Consider the following 19,968-nt stretch of genomic DNA (forward strand, 5'->3'; position numbering starts at 1 on the left):
GGCCTGGCCCTGGGGGGGAGGGGAGGAAGGGAGTGAGGGGCACCAGCAGGGCCAGGGGGCTGTGAGTGAGGGGCACCTGGTGTTGTGGGGGGCTGTGGGTTAGGAATGAGGGACATGCTGAGGAAATGGGGTTATGCTGAGGAAACATTTGGGAAGCAGTGCCCTAGCCCCTTCCCTCCAGGGCTGGGCTCTCTAGTCCCATCTATCTCAGCCCCTCCCTGAGCCCTGGACTCTCTAGCGCCTTCTCTGCCCCCTCTCTCTGTAGCCCTGTTCATCTTGGCCCCTTCCTGGGTGCTGGGCTCTTTAGCCTCTTCTTTGCCCTGCTCACAAGCTCTGGCCCTGCGCCTGGGCCTGTTTGGCCCTCCATCTCCCCATAGTTCCCCCTTAACCACCAGTTGCTGGGACCTCCACCTCCCCTTAGTCTATGCAGTTTAGTCAAACCTGGCTAGGCTGAATTGGTTTGTAACTGGATAGACATTCTCTCTGGACTGAGAAAATTCAGGCACATGCTTGCAGTGGCTTAGGTTAGACGCTAGGGAGTGCTAGAGCAGCCCTCCCTTCCCTTCCATAGCACTGCGCTGAGGTGGGATGTGGCCAGGCCCTGGAAGAACCTCCGATTAGGGAGGTATGCCTTCACCATCCCAGGCTTTTCCGTGCTGGCTCCTCAAGGTGTGGGAGTATTGCCAGACCCCAGCTAGCACTCTGAGGCAAAGGGGTGGAGTGGGGTGCAATGCATGCATCTGTTGTTTTCAGTCTCCCTCCCCCTGCTTCTTTATACTTTCAGCAGCAAACTGACAGGTGAGCAAGCCAGCAGGTAACAGTGTTTATCACCGTATTACCTGAACAATAGCTTCTCTTTATTAATTCAAACTCTTCTTAAACATCTTAACAGCTGACCTGTTGATTAGCTCCAAAAAGCCCTAAGCCATCACTGTTCTGACCACTCCCATGTCCCAGTGACGTTGGAGACAAGCACACACAGATACCTCTTGGCATTAGCTAGCATACCATAATCCTAGGGTCTGTGGGGGTGGGGTCCGTGCTGTGGGAGATGGGAGGAGAAAGGGAGGGCAGGGGGAAGCCAGGCAGACCCTGCTGTACCTGCAGTCTTTTCCAAAGCTCCAGTCAGAGAGCAGAGGGGAGGGATCATCCCTGCTGTGGAGGAGAGAGCCCTGCCCAGCCCAGAGAGCATGCTGGGAGAGTCTGGTTTATCTTAAAGCAGCAATGGGTCTGGGACAGACATTGCATAAGCCAATCAGTTAAACCTAAACAGAGTCAAATCAGTTAAATCTGATACTACATTCGACCAGGTTTATTTCAACCCGGTTTCAGCCATTTTCAAACTGGCTTATGTACACTGAACATCTGTTCTGTTACAGGTTTAAATCAGTTTTTGATCACTTAAACTGGTTTATGTGTAATGTCTGTCCCTAGCCTTGGTGTCCATCAGGAGTCTCTCTCTTAGCCTGATCAGGAGCTCCTCTTACATCAGCCTCTAGGCCCAGGCTGCTTGTCTAGCTTGGGATCTGGGCTTATGTACGCTCTAAGCTTGGCCCCTTGCTGGTCAGGTGACTCCCCTGATCAGGGTTTGAATTGCACTTTGACTTTTGGGGTTGTCTGCAAAAAAAATTGGGCTGTCCATTATGATGCCTTAATAAAATCAGAGACCCCCCAGGTTAAGATTTTCAAATCCTATAGGAGGGGCTCTTGTCTTTTATGGGGGGGTCTCAGCTCCCCTCAGCTCCTCCATAATTTGAACCCTGCCCCGATTGCTGCCTGAGATTTCTCAGCAGCCTTTCCCCCTCTTAAAGTAACAAATGCCCTAAGCACCCAGTTAGTCTTTGAATCCTGCAGTGGTTTGAAGCTTCCTTGAAAATCAGTAGGGGGTGTGTGTGTGTGTGTAATATGCATATAAATAAGTCAGTGTGACATGCAGCAAAGCCCCTTTCCCTCAAAATTTAAAAATAGAATAGAAAAATATCAGTGTCTTGCCATTGACTTTGCAGGGCAAACATTTGGCCCTTTTGTTGAATTATTGTGTACCATAGAGCAGAACCGTATAGTAATTATTTTCATGCATCTATTTAATTTAATATAACTAGTGTGATTTTTTTTTTTTTCATCAGCTGACTATTTACCCATATTTCTTTGTCTTATTATTTTTCTCTAGATTGGCAAGAACAATGGCAAGCTCTACTACCTGTATTTTTTTTAGTTAGATTTTATTCTACACATTTTAGAAGCAACTGTTCCTTCTTTTTTTCTTCTTTTTTCCTGAATCATACAATTAGGCCTCCATTCCAAATACAATTCTGATGTATGATGCCATCTTCTTCATATTTATAATGCATTCTTTAGGATTTTTTTTAAGTAGGAAAAAAATTGTATAATTTAATTAAATTGTGGTATTGCAGCAAGTTCCTTACATAATATCTTTGCTATGACAGGATTTTATTCTTTGGAGAAAACATTGAATTGAAACCCTCTGTTGGAATATTTATCACTATGAACCCAGGATATGCTGGTAGAACAGAACTACCTGAAAACCTCAAAGCTCTGTTCAGGCAAGTGTACAGTAGATTAGCATTTAGAGCACTCATGCCACCTAATGTCACTAGCCTAGTTTGCAGTGTAAGCCCATTTGTTCTTGCTTTAGAGTTTGTGTAAAAAGATTGAATTCACTTATTATAATACAAACTACTAAAATGCATGCAGCTGCTATCAGAAAAGGTTCTTTTTGGTTTTTTTAACATTTACATACATAAATTCGATTTACTGTATTTCAGAGTATGGGGATCCAATCCCAAATCATGGGAGTGTACAAGGATACCCCTGTGTCATAAGTATGCACAATAATTTTATGTAGTAATTTGTTCAGGTGAGTTAATACGACAAATTGACAACCTCTAGATTGGTGTAGCCACCCATATCTTCAATAGATGTAGGCATCCACATGCACATAAGCATTTCATATGCTGTAATTGAAAAGGTGGCCTTCATTATAGTTGATAAACTGGGCAGGGGTTGCTGAACAGACCTGAATGAGAAGCACCATAAACATTTATTTTGTGGCTTTTTAGGACAACCCGTTATTTTTCTTAAGACATATTCCATTTACATCATACTGCCTGTCTGTCAAAGAAGAGTATTACAATTTAAAAAGTGTAAACCTGACCTTTTGCTTGCCTATTATCATTTTTAAAATCTCCCTTTACATTTTGCCCCAATCACTTTCACTGGTGGTATTTGCAAAACTGTATGCAGTAGAGTTACAAGAATTAAATATCCTCAGCATAAGCAGGTACTCTTCTACTGTAATCAATGAAATATCACTCGTTTATGCCAACAGTGTATTTGATCCTACAATAAGAGTTTAGAATTATCAGAAAACCATAGGGTTAAAAAGGACCTGATGAGTCATTTAATTCAATCCCCTGCACAGATCCAGGATTCACTGTTCCTAAAACATCCAAGACAGATGCTTATCCACCTCTTTTTTGAAAGTTTCCAGTGAAGGAAACTTCTCGACTGTCCTAGGGACTTGTTACATTGTCTTCCTATTTATATACATAAGATGTTTCTCCTGAGATGTAATCTAAATTTGCTTAGCGAAGTGGTACTTGCTCAAATACATGTCATAGCTGAACCAGAATTTTCCTTCCTTGAATTGGTTTAATATATACTGTAATTATTTGAATACAAGATAAGGCTCCCCACCCTTATTGGCATGGGGGCAAAATGCTTCTCATCTTATAACCTTTAATTGCATATAAGGAAACCTCATTAAATACATTGTCTGTCACTAAGCGGGATGGGCTCAGCAATGGAAATCAGCTATGAAGTTGATTAAATGAAACCAACACCAAGTATGACTATAAAACATGTGGGCCATATTGGGCAAATGTGTTGATGGGAACCTACCACAAGGATAGATAAGAGCATCCTATCTGTGTAAGAAAAATGTTAGTGCCTATTGTATTCAGCCTCCCTCAGTGCCAACTCCTTTTCAAGTCATGGTGAGCCACTACATTTCATACAGTTTTACTTCCTCCACTCCCACAGCTGAGCCGAGCCTTTTTTCCCATTTCCAATGACTCATGTTTCTTCACCAGTCTTAAATGCCAAAACAGGATCCCAAACAATTCACCCACAATCCCTCTGTCACCCCCTTTGTCAGCCTGTCACCTATGATTAGTGTGTCCCCACCTTCCATGAGGTAAAGCCAGACCAGGTTGCCCTGCACCTCATTTGCATATAGCTTTTTAGAGGATTGCAGGGCTAGTGACAAGAACACCCAGTTTCAGTCATGAGTGGGGAACTAATTTAGCACATGGACCCTTTGTGTAAGGAACACATGCACATATACTGACCAGTGTTGAGCTGTGAGGTCATTATGGCTTGAAATCCTATTGATTATGTTGGGCCTCAGTCCAATGAACTATATGGTAAATCATGAGTCTTTTGGCTTTGGACTAATATCTTGCATAGTTTTTACTGTGTATAAGTAGAAGCCAAAGTGGTGCTTAACAGTGTGTTTATGGAGCACCTGTGCTAAAATTTGCAGCAATTTAAAAAAAAAAAAAAAAAGTAACATGCATCAATTCTGGATGAACTAAGCATATGATTACTACAGCTGTGTTTAATTACAAGGTCATTGTTTTCAAATTTGCTTCACACATTTCCATGTGCTCAGGGTGAGAAGGGTCTCAGTAAGGAGAAGGAGAGGGTGCTGCTGGAAAAAAGCAGTTGGAGCTGGGGGAGGGAAGCAGAGGGCAAAGGGATTATCTGACTAGGGCTGTGTGAAATGGCTGTGTTTTGATTTGGTTTCAGATTCGGCTGTTTCGGAGGACAGCAATTCACTCCACGGGGAACAGAGATCTGGGGCAGCACAGGGTAGACAGTGACAGGGAGGAGACCCCCGAGTGGATCTCTACTTCCTGCAGAGCCAGGTCATGCGGCAGGGATTGCCCAGCCCCCAGTTCAATCCCCCAGCTCCTTGATCATTCCCCCATCCCCCCAGCTCTGCACGCTGGGTTTCAGCAGGCTGCCGCTAGAAGCTGGGGCCAGTGGCAGCACCACAGTCTTCCTGGTGCTCAGCACACCCTCTATGTCAAGCAGCTCTTGCTGGCCTCAGCCTGCAGTGACACCCTGCTGAAACCCTGCACAAGATCAGGGGCCCACACCCCCCTGGGAAGAGTTGGAGAAATTATCAGAGAGCTGGGGAATCGAACCAGGAGCTAGATGTCAATATCAGAGCAGTCCCTCCCCACCTCTTTCCCCTCCCTGTTAGTTTTTGTCTCATTGCAAGCCCAGATCTGAAATTCTCTGAATTCTCCTTCTGATTCATTTCAGAGTTGTTTCAAAGCTTTCCGTTTTGATTCAGATTCAGTGTTTTGGGTGTTGAAACAGCCCGAAACAAATCTGAAATGAAAGAGCTGCTGAAATTTGGCACAGCCCGATATCTGACCCCCGGATCTATTTTCCCTACTGTAACGTTGAACAAATTCAAGGCATACCTCCAATAATTAGATTCTATACCTGGCAAATTATAACTTACTTGAAAATTTCCCATATATAAAATCTAATTATTGGGGGGTCATCTTATAATCAGAGCTATCTTCTATTCATGTAAACATGGTATATCAGAGGGTGGGGTGACAACTTGCAGAATCTCACAGCAAAGTACAGTGGCTGCAGCAGGGAAAAACACAAAGTGTAAACTACTCAGTTTTAAGAATAAAGTTGGTGTTAGTTTTATAGTAAAGAAGCCATTGCTATATACAACATGAAGTTAATGTATTTTCCAGGCAAGTAACTGCTAAATTTGCCCCAAAGGCATATATGTCACATTAGGTAGGATAACTGTTTTAAAAGACAAATCTTCATGTTTTAAGACACAAATCATTAACGGAGAACAGGGAGAAATTTTCCCAATGGAAGGGTCACTTGATAACTGCCCTCTTCATGGTTTCTTGCACTTCCTTTGAATCACTTGGTGCTGACCCCCATTGGAGAAGTATCTGGATTGTATGAACTACTGATCTCAATATTGCAGTTCTCCTTCATGATTATTAATGGGAGCAGATGTTTTCAAATTTAAATTACACTATCTGTTAGTCTGTAGTCAGTCCTGTGGAAAAGACTAAGAACTTTCACTTTATCATGCTGTTCAACTAGTGTCTTTATGAGATGTCTCTTTGTCCCCATCTCCATTTTTCAGTTTCTTTTTTGGTTTTGTTAACTGAGAGGTATTTTAATTAATACTGTTTTAATGGGTAGATGGCTCATGATTCTGTTTTAAAAAAGAATGATTTTTCAAACCTATACAGTCCTCCAGGAGGAGAATATGCTTCTAAAAAAGCAAATCCAAAATAGTGAATATCTGTATAGAGTGGTGATACTATGAGCTCCCCATATGCAGTGTGGCTTGCAGTAACTGGTGTGGCGGGCCAGTAGGGGATACTCCTGCGTTGAGCCACCCACCTTACTGTGCCTGACCACCTTCCAAGCTCTAAGTGCCTCCCTGGGGGTACTTCACATCCAATTGACCCCCTTCCTGGAGCCCACCTGCAAGCCTGGGGTAACACTACCACCACCCAGAGTCTGGACTTATCTGGGACCTGTGCCCTCTGGGAAACACAGGCCTAGTAGTCCTTGAGGGTACTTGACCCACTGCAAGAATTTGGGGCCCTTCCCTCAGTCTGAAGTACAAATAGTGGCCTCCCTTAGTCAGCCAAACCAAGGGGACCCCAAAGCATATTCCAGACCCTCTCCCAGTAAGTCTCCCATGCTAGGTACAGAAGAGAACATTATTTGTTACAAGGAGTAGGTTTGGAATAGGGTACAGGGTAGAGCAATATCAGAAATACCTTAGAACAAACAGTGGCATGGTAGCCTTTGATCACACATCTGAGTTACTGCAAGCTATATATCTAGTTAGATCTCAGGTAACTGACAATTATCATTCAGAGGCAGGTGGAGATTCCCTCTGGAGGCAAACAGTTCACTGATCGTGAGTTTCAAGAGACAGCGTTTCAGATCATCCAGCTTCTCTGAGAGTTCTCATCGTGGCTACTGCCCCTCCTGGGCAGTACTTCACATATATAACCCTTATGACCCCATTTACCTCATCTTATGAAGGCCAGCAACTGTTGGCTGTTAGCCAACCAATTTGAAATGCATCACTGGTTGCTGGTAGACTGGCAGGGTCTTTAACCGCCTCCCAGTCATGTTGGCATTGTTTAGTACAATAGGGAGTTTAAGCCCCCCACCCAGGTATGTGATGCCAGTCATGTAAGCAGAGGGAGCAGGTTTCCCCCCTCCCTCAGGAATGTATCCAGCTCAGGTTACAACTCAGGGTTACCTGAAGCAGATGGGACTAAAGGAGTCCAGTGCAGTGCCCATGGTAACCAAATTGTCAGATAGCAGAGTTTGGGGAGAGGCAGAGATGGTATTCTGCCACAACTGCCAGTCCATCACATTAAGTGACAGTGCCAGATATTGTTCCTATGTGCTGGCACTGAGGCCTTCCAGTATTTGACTTGAAAGCCCTGCACTTTTCAGCTGTCTCTTTTGTATATAGCAATGTTACTGAATCCTAATAATCAACAGTGCCTAATTAGCCATTTTTACTTTGAAGTAGAGTTCTTGTTAGCTCTGACTGACACCCTTAATTGTAACTCTCTTGAGCTCTGTTTAAAAATGTTTGTACACATCAGTCACTTGCTTTAGGTGACTTGTTCTTACCATGCCTAAATACTAATCTTTGCATTTGGGCTTTTTTAGACCTTGTGCCATGGTTGTCCCTGACATTGAGCTGATCTGTGAAATTATGTTGGTTGCTGAGGGTTTTATTGATGCACGCTTGTTGGCCAGGAAGTTTATTACCTTGTATACTCTCTGCAGGGAACTGCTTTCTAAACAGGTGAGGGTCTGTTTTGGGCTTTGGGGTTTAATATATGTTAATTAACATCAAATATTCAAAAATAGGGATACTGACCAGTCTAATTTTCATAAGGCTTTGCTTGTAATTTTCACGTGTTTTAACAAAAAAGATATGTATGGTCACTTAATCTGATGTCTAGTTAAATGGATCTAATAATTTAAAATAGTGCCACTAGGCATTCAGAAGGAAGTGCTTTTTTAACTTACTGTATTTGTGATGTGTTATATTTTTAACATATAATTGTGCGTTAACTGTTAAGTACCTACTGCAGGTGAATTAAAACATGCTAGTATACTGCATCCACACTAGGAATAATAGGCAAATGAGAGGAAAAAATTCAAGTATATAGACAAACAGGAATTTGATTATTTGACTCTCTCTGCTTGGATGCTACATAAATACTGTAAAGGATAGTTTGATGCTTAGAAATATATTATTGCTATTTATATAGTAAATGTTATTGGGAAGAATGCTTATGCATTTTTCTTACAAAAAAACTACTTTAAGATTTAAAGGATCTGCTTTTTTCCCTGGATTTGTACTAATTATTTCTTTCCAAAGGTGTAACTATTTGCATGTAAATATAGTTTTAACATTGATTTTTATTAGTAGAATAAAAGCAGTAGTAATAGTAGTAGTCAGAACACTCCTCAGCCTCTACCCAATTACAAATAAAACCATTATATTTTAACTTCATTGTTGTCTCCTCTACTACATATTCCAAAATTCACCTATCACACATTTAAAACATAGCTAGATTTGATTTCTTTGAAATCTTTTGTTGGTATATGCTTACTAGGGAATGGTGTCTGAGAACAGGACTGGAAGACAGGAAATTTTCGCTCTAATTCCTGCTGTGATATAGGCTCATCTTATGAATTAAACCAACCATTTAACTAGACCTATTTGAAACTTGGGACTTTCTGTTCAGGAAATTCCAGTATTTTTTTTTTTTTCAATGTTCATCCCAGGGACTGTTATAAACTAGTCAGGGGGGATCAGCAGGCATTGGGGAAGTCACTGTTTCCCCGAGCACTGCCAGGAGTGACCAGGAATAACGGTCACAAGCTGGCAGAGGGTAGGTTTAGGTTAGATATCAGGAGGCGCTACTTCACGGTCAGGGCGGCTAGGGTCTGAACCAACTTCCAAGAGAAGTGGTGCTGGCTCCTACCCTGGGGGTCTTTAAGAGGAGGTTAGATGAACATCTTGCTGGGGTCATTTGACCCCAATATTCTTTCCTGCCATGGCGGGGGGTCGGACTAGATGATCTGCTCAGGTCCCTTCCGGCCCTACAAACTATGGAAGTATGAAACAAGAGGGCATCTCAGAAAGTCTACTGAAGTGAAGTAGGGAGTCTGCAAAACCTCAAGGGCCCTAGTTCCAGCCAGGATTTCCAAGGCAGGTAGATACCCAGCTGCTTAACATGGAACCTGGGAGCCCTGAGAAACCCAAGGTTTCCAGGCCCTGAGCCTATAACAGGAAGTCCAGAAGCCCTGAGGGCCAAAGCTCAGGTCATCCAGGTTCTCTACTGGAGAGCGGGGCACATGGACAGGGGAGCCCTAGCTCAAGTTTGGGTTCTGAAGGCCACCAGACTCATAGCTCCTTACCAGATGTCCTGAGATCCTTGAGCCCAGTTCTTCAGCAGTCTGTGTAACATGGCTGAAGCTCTAGCCCTTAGATGCCTAGCTTGAAGAACACCAGTGAGCTCAAGAAACCAGGCAGGATTCTGATGGATCTTTGAGTTTAAGCACAAGTTCTTGAACAGTGAGATGTTTACAGGAAACATTTTGACTTCAGTGAACATCGAATGAACTTCAGTCATTCTTTTCTTTGGTCTGAACATTTCTTACCAACTCTCTGCCTAATCTTTTTACCAGCTCCACCATAACTCTAAAATACAAATGCTAATATACACTACTAATAATTGTGCCCTTGAGTACCACAGATGTTCTTGTGAAGTTAGTTTAATGTTGTAAGATGTAAATTATTCTAAAGGGATGATTAGTATTAATTTTGTTGTTTCTCTCTAAAAGTTACTCTGGACAGTTGGCTCATTCTTGCAGTATGTCATTGTTAGATCTCTCTCACCCTTTTTAATTTGTACTATACTGAGGCCCAATTATTTTGCAGCTGCTTGTTGAGTTTGTCATTTGATATAACCAACTAGGATATATTTCTAGGCCACTCAGTGTGATTAAAGTTGTTACTAATTTGTGTAACTATGTCTGAACTAACTTTAAACTAACTAGCCCAAAATTGTGATCCAGGGCTCCCCCTGCACCATCAGTATGTTGGAATCAGGGATCATATCCTGATGACACAATCACACCTCCTGTCATGCATACATAGAAAGTGTGAATTTGGGGATCACACGTTGGATCCCATCCTGTCTTTAGTTGAATGTCTGCCAGAAGCCATAGGGTCAGTTGTTTGATATGCAATGGGCACCCTAGAACCACTTAAGTGACCTGTATGTCATAAAAGGGGGCAGATACACTGTATCCTCCCTCAGCATTATATTAAGGGAGTGAGGTCAACTCCTTAAATCCATTCCTTCATTTGTCATGTGTTTGCTTGTATGTCCTAATAAGTGAGTTGTGCCATTACCTTCACTGTAGTCATGATTTCACCTTCAGTTTTATACTTTTATGACTCTTACTGTCTTTCATTACAAGGTTTTAATCAGAGAAATTGCATTCAAAATGACTTTAAAATTTTCAGAAAGAAACATTTTAACACTACTAGTGTCAGCATTGACTTTGAATCCTCTGATGACATTTCACCATGCAAAGAGGGAACAAAACTGTAGAATCTTTTTTTTTTTTTTTTAGGAAAAAGACAAGAATTCTTTTGGGTAATTATATTTACTGGACCATGTGCATAGTTGGCATGAAGTTAGCCAAGCTTTTGAATGCGAGGCATTCCTTCATCAGGTACCTTGGATTTGAAAGTTTGGATAATTAAAATGCACTCTTTTTTCCAGGACCATTATGACTGGGGACTTCGTGCTGTTAAATCAGTTTTGGTAGTTGCTGGCTCACTGAGACGAGGGGACAAGAATAGACCTGAGGATCAGGTAGGTACCTCATTTTAAATGTAAATATGTACAGTGAATGGTAGGAGCTGCCACCATTTGGTCTCTGTGAATAAAGACAGAATCTTCAAAAGAGAGGAAGTATTTAAAGCCCTCACTGATATGATAATGTGTAATTTATCATCCTTTTCCAGGTACTTATGCGAGCCTTAAGAGACTTTAACTTGCCTAAAATCGTGACAGATGATATCCCAGTTTTCATGGGCCTGATCAGTGACCTGTTTCCAGCTCTGGACGTTCCGAGGAAGAGGGACCTACAATTTGAACAGATGGTTAAGCAGTCTACCCTGGAGCTTCACTTGCAGCCTGAGGAGAGCTTTATTCTCAAAGTAAAAGAATCCATTGGTTTTAATTACCTCCCTTAAGAGTTTCAATCAAAATAATTGCCAGTGAATTGTATTAGACATGAAGGTTAACTTACAGCACCTTGTAGTGTTCCTCAGGTGTGCTGAAAGTCAAGGTATTTCAAAGACATTTTTGTCAAAACAACATACTGCAGTTTAAGATGAAAAAAACCAGCATAGTGAACAAGTAATATATTCTGCTTTTTGGAAACAGAAATGTCTCTCTCTCTCTCTCCCCTCTCTCTCTCAAACTTCTTCCCAGCATCCAAAGTTTTCTTTACTGTATAATAGCTTTCCAATACTAACACTTTAACACCACCAACTACAATTTTAGTATTATTATTATTTGAAATACATTATGTGGTATTTATTTTAGGTAAGACTCATTGAATGACATTGGTATGTAATGCAGTAGGAATATGTGAAAGGGAAGACAAGTTATATATAAGTAAGATCATGTGGTTAGGTAAGTTAGTATTGTCCCTGTTCCATGGTCAGCTATGGGGTTCGCATACCTTATTTTGTATAAGATGCATGTATGCTCTTTGTAATTGTGTACTATAAAGAACTCCTATTTGCAGCAGGAGTTTGCTATTTAGTAAAAAACTTCCATGAAGCTGAAGAAGTGACTTTTGTTTCTTGTGAAATTCTACTGAGGTTTGGCTGCAGTACTGCCAAATCTTGAAAGCAGCAATTCACCAGATATTACCTCAAAAAGTCATTAGATGTCATTAGGAAGATCTAAAGTTGGAAAAAATATCAGTAGAAAATTTACTAAATATTAGCATAGTAAAACGATAACAAGATCCTTAATGTATACATTTTGTTGCTAGGAATACCAAAAAGCTACTAGATCTAGAGACAAAATTGCAAACTTGCTAACACTACTTGGCCAAAATATAGCATTAAAAATCAAAGTTTCCCTTTCTTCTTTGGAAAGTTCCATGATTTTGGCAGGATCCAAGGCCAGCTTCATACTACCACTGCCAAAGCAAGGCAAGCATGTGTTATAGTAGTAATCCTACAGAGTTGCTAGATCATCTGCAGTAAGGACAAGAAAATGGGAATAGAGCTAAGCTGGGGTCCTCGTGCTATAAATCCTCAATTTGGGCCCAGAAAGCTCCTTCTTCCATCTCAGTGCTTTTCAAATTCCTAGGCTAAATATAGACAGCCTGAGCCTGAATTGATTTAGTCTTTGCAGGTTAGTCTAAGATGCAGAGATTAAACTGAGAAACAACTAGACAGACATTCACTTTTGATTCAGGAAATGCAGCCACATACCTGCATGTAGCCAGCATGAGCTGTGTGTTGGTTCCTGCTGCTTCTGAAGTCTCTGGGATTTGCAGTCCACAATCACAGCAGCAGGATTCTGCAGGGTTGCTCATCACTTCCTCTTCCAGGTGCTTCTGGGATTTGGAGTCCACAGTCGCAGTTGACAAATGTCCACAGTTGCAGTACATTTTTAGCAGGGCCGGGCAGCTCTGTACTTGGGGGAAGAAAAGTTTAACCCCCTTCCCTGGCCCCAGACTACTGGGGGTTTTCCTGGTGGGGTAAGTCTCTGTTGCTTCTCTATTGGAGCAGACAGCATGGCTCAGCACAGGGCTGGAAAGCATGCTGGGGGACTCTGATTTAACTTGAACAGGAAGGGGTCTGGAACAGAAATTTCATAAACCAGTTTGACCCAAATCAGTTAAGTCTGATACTACATTCAACCAGGTTTATCTTTAAACCAGTTTCAGTCATTATGTGCACTGAACTTCTGTTCTGTTGCAGGTTTAAACCAGTTTATGACGACTTAAGATAATGTAATTTATGTTCCTAGCCCTAGGGGGTGAAAGAGGGATGGGTACTGTTTCGTCAACCACATCCCACACCCAGTACCTGGAGCCATAAGTATTGGCATTCCCCTCCACTTCAAAAATTTCTTGGAGCAAGAGCTCCCCACCTCCTGTGGCCAGACAAGAACTGAGCTAGACTAAGTTAGGTTTCTTCCTTTTCTTAGTCAGCACATATCCAGAATTGCTTTATCCTTCTACTAGCTGTAGTTTTTCTTATTTTGGAGCCTGGACTAGTTGCGGTCTGTGGTGTAATGCTAAAGGTTCATGGTTCAAACTTTATTGATGGTGCATGATTGAAGAGCGGGGCACATTATATTTTGTTTTTACCTTTTTTGGCTATGGACAGAAGTTGCACATAAACCAGTTTAAGTGATCAGAAACTGGCTTAAACCTGGAACAGAACAGAAGCTCAGTGCACATAAACCAGTTTAAAAATGGCTGAAACTCATTTAAGATAAACCTGGTTGAATATAGTATCAGACTTAACTCCTTTGGTTCAAACTGGTTTCTGAAATTCTGTCCCAAACCCCTTCCTGGTTCAAGTTAAATCACATTCTCCTAGTATTTTGCAGCCCTAGGGTGGGCAGAGCTGACCCTGCTTCTCTGCTCCCTAGTTGGAGCAATGACAGTTGGCTGACAAGGGAGGGGGGCAAGCCCAGCTCAGTGAGGGCTGGCTGACAAGGTGGGTGGGGGGAGGGCAAGCCCAGCTGGAGAAGCAACACAGTCTGCAGAGGGACAACTGTGCCCCCACACTCCTCCCCAGACAAACCCTGGCTGGGGGCTGGGGTCAGGGAGGGCGGTTAAACTCACCTCCCCCTACTCAAATTTACTGCTGGCTGCAACTGTGGACTACAAATCCCAGAGACACCTGGAAGCAGGAAGAGGAAGTGATGAGCAACCCTGCAGAGTCCTGCGGCTGTAATTCTGGACTGCAAATCCCAGAGACCTCAGGGACAGCAGAAAGAAGTGAACACACAGCCAGAGAGCTGTACTCTAGTGCGCTTTGGCCTCTGGCCTGAGCTGCATTTTGCTGCATTTCCTATATCAAAGGTAAATGTTTGTTCACTTCTGTTTCAATATAATCTGTGCATTTTAGACTAACCTGCAAAGACTGAATCAATTCAGGCTTTTTGACTGTCTGTACCTAGCCCAGAGGTATATAAGATGAAGGACAGGCGTTTTGGCAGGTGTGCACGAATTAGCTCCACACTGTCCCTGACTGCCACTGTTATCCTTTTTCTCTGCCCAGTTTGCTGCTCTGCTTTCTGTTCCCTATTTTGTACTCCTTGCCTGATTTTCTGCTCTGCCTTTTGCTTCTTGACTTACTTGCTGCTATGCTGCCTGTCCCCTCCCTGATCTGTTGTGTGCCACATGGAGAGGCTTCCCATGCCACCTGCAGCACTTTTGCTGTAGGTTGGCCACTTCGATATAACATATTACACAAAACCTACATTAAAGTAATGCTATTAAGGTCAAAACATCCAGCATTCAAAAGTTAGAGACTGTTGGATGTATGATTCCCTGTGCCAGGAGCATTATGGTTCACACTGTAGATCTCTGATCACGTATTGCTTATTCTAGAAGGTATCCCCTTGATTTAATTCAAAGGATGGATGCAAAAAAGTGGTTGGACTTAGTAACACAAGCATTGCCTAATTTTTAAGTGCTTGACTTTCCCACCTAAATATGTTCTTTTAACACTTTTTTTGGTTTTCAAAAAAATAGAAAGTGTCTCTGATACAAAAGCTATAAAGGGTAAGCTGAGATATTGTTTGGGGAGTTCTTGTTCTGTTGGAGTTTAATATCCTATTGTTTTTATAAGTTATTTGTTTTGGTTTCCTGTTCTTTCTCATGTTTTATAAGTTTATTTTCTACTCTTCTAGAATCATCCTGAGCCATGTTTGGGAAGGGCAGCTTATAAATCAAATTAATTAATTGAGGTAGTAAAGTGAAGCACTCAAAGGTTTGGAAATGTTAGTACTGTACTAAGGTTGTCTCTGCAAACTTAATTTGGTCCCCTACTGCATATATATTATGATGCAGTCTTTAATGATATTTATATACTGTTCTTCCATAGGATTCTTTCACAGGATCAGTGCACACGACAAAGCTCACTTAATGAGGAGCTATTCAATGTTTTGTTTTATTTTCATTGTTCAATATATAGCTCCATGCCCTATTTATCACACTATTCCAGCTGTGCCTGAAAGCCAGAATTATTAATTTCCTCATGGGCTTTTCATGGCATATATCACTATAGTATAAGTGCTTCCCAAACATTAATTGTATTTTTACTGCACCCCTGTGAAATAGGATGGCCATTATGCAGATGGTTGGGAGACAGAGATTAAGGTCAAAAGTACCCATTTATTTTGGGTGCCCAATTTGCAATACCGATGACCAGATTGTATATGTTTAAATATACTTCTTACTGATTTCAGTTGCAGCTTTGAATGGTCAGGACTGGGTGGGTGGGTCAAATTTACAGGGGAGATCAGGGGGGCAGAGCCCCCCCCCATAAGAGATGAAAACACCCCTGTAAGATATGAAAATCTGGGGATCTCTGATTGGATTGCTTTTTCCAATGAATTGGTTGAATTTTTTTGCAGACCCCCCAAGAGTCAAAGTGTTATTTGAACCCTGCTCAGGACTTCTACAAATCTGAGGGTATAATTTTGGGTACCCAGAAAATGAAGAATACCTTACATATGATTTTCCATGCAATATTTGGATTTAAGGGGCATGCATAGCATAATGTAGGAACTTTTTTGGCAAAAGAAGGAATAGAACCTAATTCCTTGAGGATGGCATTCATCCCCCTTTAAACATGAGAAGATCCTTTCTCTTGCTAATTCCTCTTATAGATTCCTTCTTCCAGCACCTGCTCCCACTCAGCAGGGATCACCATAGAGAAGCAGCAGAAGCAGGAAGAGAAAACCTGCTAAATGCCACCACTGTTCCTAGTGAAGACCAGCACCCCACACAGCTGCTTCCTGCAGCCTGTGGCTGGAGTTGTGTGGGAGTAGGCCTGTGGGCTCCCCTGCGGTCAGGTCAGCCAGGGAGAACAGTGGTGATGTTAAAGGGGGATATGATTATAAAGATGCATTCACCAGATGTGTTCCTCTTACTGAGAGCTTAGTGTCGATGAAGTATCTTTGAGCACTCCTAGTGTTCTGCATTTTCAGTTTTTGCTGAATTTCACTGGTAAATTACCAGATGTTTCTACTGATTTGCATCCATTTTTCAATCTGTTTTACTGATGTTTTACTGATTTACATCCGTTTTACTGATTTTCATTCATTTTGTAAAAACAAATTGGGGTGGGAGGGATGGTGGCAGTAGCTGCACATGGAACAGGGGGCGAGGGCAAAGGGTGGTGGGAGCTGCTGCCTGGGGACATGGGGCTCCCAGCTATGACCCCGGGTGGGGTAGATGGGGCTGTGGGAATTGCTTCATGGGTGGGTGGGTCCCAGCTGCACCTTGTGGTTCCAGCTGCAGCCCTGCCCTGGGTGCTGGGAGTTGAGCCCCACCAGGGGGGCAGGTAGGAGAGCCTGGCCCTGCTCCCTGTGGCAGGTGCTGCACCTGGCCACTCCACACGGGCCTGCGGGACTGGAACTGCTACCTGGGGGCATGGGGCTCCTGGCTCTGACCCCAGGCAGGGCAGGAGGGGCTGGTACTGGGATCGGGCCCAATCCATCCCACCCCCGCATCTAGCCAGGTGCCACTCCACTCTTCCCCCAAGCACTAGGGCAGCCTGGCAGCAGGCTGCTGCAGCAGGGGGGAGGGGCACAGCGCAGCCTGTCAGCCGTGCTCAGGGCTGCAGCAGGAAGCAAAGCTGGGGGAGCTGTCAGTGGGTGCAGGGCATGGGGAGAGGCGTAGCTCTTGCTGCTACCTATCCCCTAGGAGGGCTGTGGGCTGGAGGGCTGCACTAGGATCTTCCTGGGGGGTGCGTGCTCCCAGATCTGCACGCAGGACAAGAGCAGGCTGCCACTGCTGGCTGGGGCTGGTGGCAGCACTAGCCTCTACCCAGTGGTCAGGGTGGGCGGCAGCCTGCTCTTGTCCTGCATGCAGATCTGGACGGCATTGGCCCCCCAGGAAGAACCCAGTGCAGCTTCCTGACGCTTCCTACTGTGAGACAGTATTCGCAGTTATTTTCTCTTTGACAGTCTTTACCATTTGGGCTGAAATGTTTATATGATGATATATGTTTTAATTTGTTGGAGTAAATTCACTCATCCAGGAGAGTTTAGACTCTGCTTAATGCCTTAGGAGAGGAACACAGACTTCTTGGAGATATACATTTTAAAGTCAGCTTGGAAGGCAGCAGTTCATTTTCCTGACTAAGGAAAAAGGTGGGAGGAAGATAATATGAGAGGTAATTAATGTTTTGGTGGTAAAAGGAGGACAGGAAAACAAAGCCCTGAACCTGTGTACTAATTTTGTTTGACAGGTGGTTCAGCTGGAAGAACTTCTGTCAGTGCGTCACTCGGTATTCGTGGTGGGAAATGCAGGCACAGGAAAGAGCAAGGTACAGTAATGGCACATTTGCTTCCTTACCCTCTAAAGAATATTTTCTCAGTTCAGCGTTTTCTTTACTTCAGGCAGGGACATAAAACCACGTTGGCTGGGCATTCCCATCAGGGAATTGAAAGTGCAGTGAACAAACTTCCTATGTTAAAATATAGATCTATCCCCTTACATGTTACTGCTATGACCTGAAATGAAAATAATCACAGCACTGAATAGCAAATGTGTATATTTGACAAAATAAAATTGTATTTGACAAGTAGCTCTGAATATATTTGTGTTTTGAGACGTGCAGTGGGATAGCGTAATTATGTTCTTCAGAAGAAAGACTAAAATCTACCTTTCTTCAGTTCCCACTTTGGAAATGAGGAAATGTACATTTTTAAAAGATTATACTTTTTACATTTCCGCTTCTAAATTTTGTCAACCATTATGTGACACCATGTTCAACGTTTTCCAATAAGAAATTTTGGGTAATATTTGGCATTGTTTTTCAGGAGGAAATGCCATGCTTTTCAGTAAGAAATTAAGACAGACTGCATGCCCTAGTTGTCACCATCTACTGCTGTCCCCTTATACTCGTGAGGATCTGCAGCCTGATGACATGCAGTGATTTCTCCTGGTTGACTTTGGGTGTCCTTCTCATTTTAGTCACATTTCCAACAAAGATGGAAATTTAATCAGATTTCCTTAAGTGCTAGTTCAGAGGTTTAACTACAAGTCCATTCTCCTCAAAATCTTCCAGCAGACACTCCTTTTGGCTGTTTACTACAGTGCAGTTTTCACCAGGATTGTCAGAATAGGATTCCCACTGGCCATACTGCAAGAGTAAAGTTGGCGGGGAAGGGGGGAGAGAGAGGAAGAGAAAACATAGGGAAATCATGTTCTACTGGCTGGGACTGGGTGTAGGGATTTGCAGCCTGAGAGTGTTTTGTTTGTTTAAAAGAAACAGCAAAGAAAGCAAAGCTTTTTGTTCTGATTGAAGGTCAGTGACTAATTTACTGCTTAATTCTTTCTCTTTCTCCCCTTTAGGTTCTAAGAACTCTGAACCAAACATATATGAATATGAAACAAAAGCCCATTTGGAATGACTTAAACCCAAAAGCTGTCACCACTGATGAGCTATTTGGTTTTATACATCATGCTACTAGAGAATGGAAAGATGGCAAGTCACAGATGATGTTACTTTCAGTCCTAAGATGTGTTTATTTCTCTACCAGGGAAACCCCAAAGCATCACTAATTACAGGGGGAGAGGGCATAGACCTCAGCTCTATGAATATTTTGTACAAGGAGATTTGGGTGCAAGGCACTGCTGAGCTTGGATAGAGTAGAGTGATGCTCTCCTCTGTGGATCTTCTGGCCAGTTTCAGGGCAGAACAGAGGAGCTGAAGGAGAGGAAGTCACCAAATCTGAGCACTGCTGGAGTGGTCAACAGCCTTAAGGAGGCGATTGCTTTTTCCACAGCCTTCCTGAAGCCTCGTGCACATAGCACATGTAGTTAGGATTGATGCATTGGAAAGGATGTTATGTTCAAAAAATATTATCATGAAGTCAAAACAGAAATTGGTCATTATTACTATAATCCATTTGTTTTTGCTGTATCAAGTACTCACTGAACATATTTCAGCTTTAATTTGAACAGCCACTTAATAAGTCGCCAGAAGGTTGACCATGTTTGCAATGTTACAAAACTGGTTGTTTTTAATAATGCATTAATTTTTCAGGAGCCTTATTTGTTCCACAGCGTTGTTTGTCATTGAGGCACCAAATTCATTAGATTTTATTTAAACTTAATTTGAAGGTCTCTTATCATCTCTTCTGAGAGAGCAGGCTAGTATCACTCATGGTGGACCAAAATGGATTGTCTTAGATGGGGACATAGATCCTATGTGGATTGAGTCACTCAACACTGTTATGGATGATAACAAGGTGAGCAAAAGAAAAACTCTCACAGTGGTGTTTTTCTTCGTTAGCCTTTTCACGTTTTCTTCATGATTTTATATTTTTTTCCATTGTAGCCTTTCAGTGTTTTCCTGTCATTCCTGGCTTTTCTTCCCTGTCCCCTTTTGTCTTCTGTATGGCTGATTCATGTGGTTAGCTTGGTAACAGCCTTATCTCTTCCTTACACAATCCGGTATCACAGAGATGTTTTAAAGTCACTCTGTTTACAGTGTAAGCCTACATATGGCTCCAGTGTATGTACAGAGGGAGTTAAAAA

The 19,968-nt window shown here is 42.6% G+C and overlaps 1 protein-coding gene across 1 annotated transcript in view; it reads left to right on the forward strand.

Annotated features, from left to right (window-relative positions):
• Window positions 1-19,968, forward strand: part of DNAH11 (dynein axonemal heavy chain 11) — a 270,897-nt gene that overhangs the window by 100,667 nt on the left and 150,262 nt on the right. Inside the window, exons 35-41 of the mRNA XM_019534456.1 lie at window positions 2,448-2,564; window positions 7,786-7,924; window positions 10,929-11,021; window positions 11,174-11,368; window positions 17,672-17,749; window positions 18,781-18,913; window positions 19,552-19,679. Coding sequence (XP_019390001.1) covers window positions 2,448-2,564; window positions 7,786-7,924; window positions 10,929-11,021; window positions 11,174-11,368; window positions 17,672-17,749; window positions 18,781-18,913; window positions 19,552-19,679 — 883 coding nt within the window. The remainder of the gene's footprint in view (window positions 1-2,447; window positions 2,565-7,785; window positions 7,925-10,928; window positions 11,022-11,173; window positions 11,369-17,671; window positions 17,750-18,780; window positions 18,914-19,551; window positions 19,680-19,968) is intronic.

Source organism: Crocodylus porosus, unplaced genomic scaffold (genome assembly GCF_001723895.1).
Source record: "Crocodylus porosus isolate Cpor-Errol unplaced genomic scaffold, CroPor_comp1, whole genome shotgun sequence".
Classification (NCBI taxonomy): Eukaryota; Metazoa; Chordata; order Crocodylia; family Crocodylidae; genus Crocodylus; species Crocodylus porosus.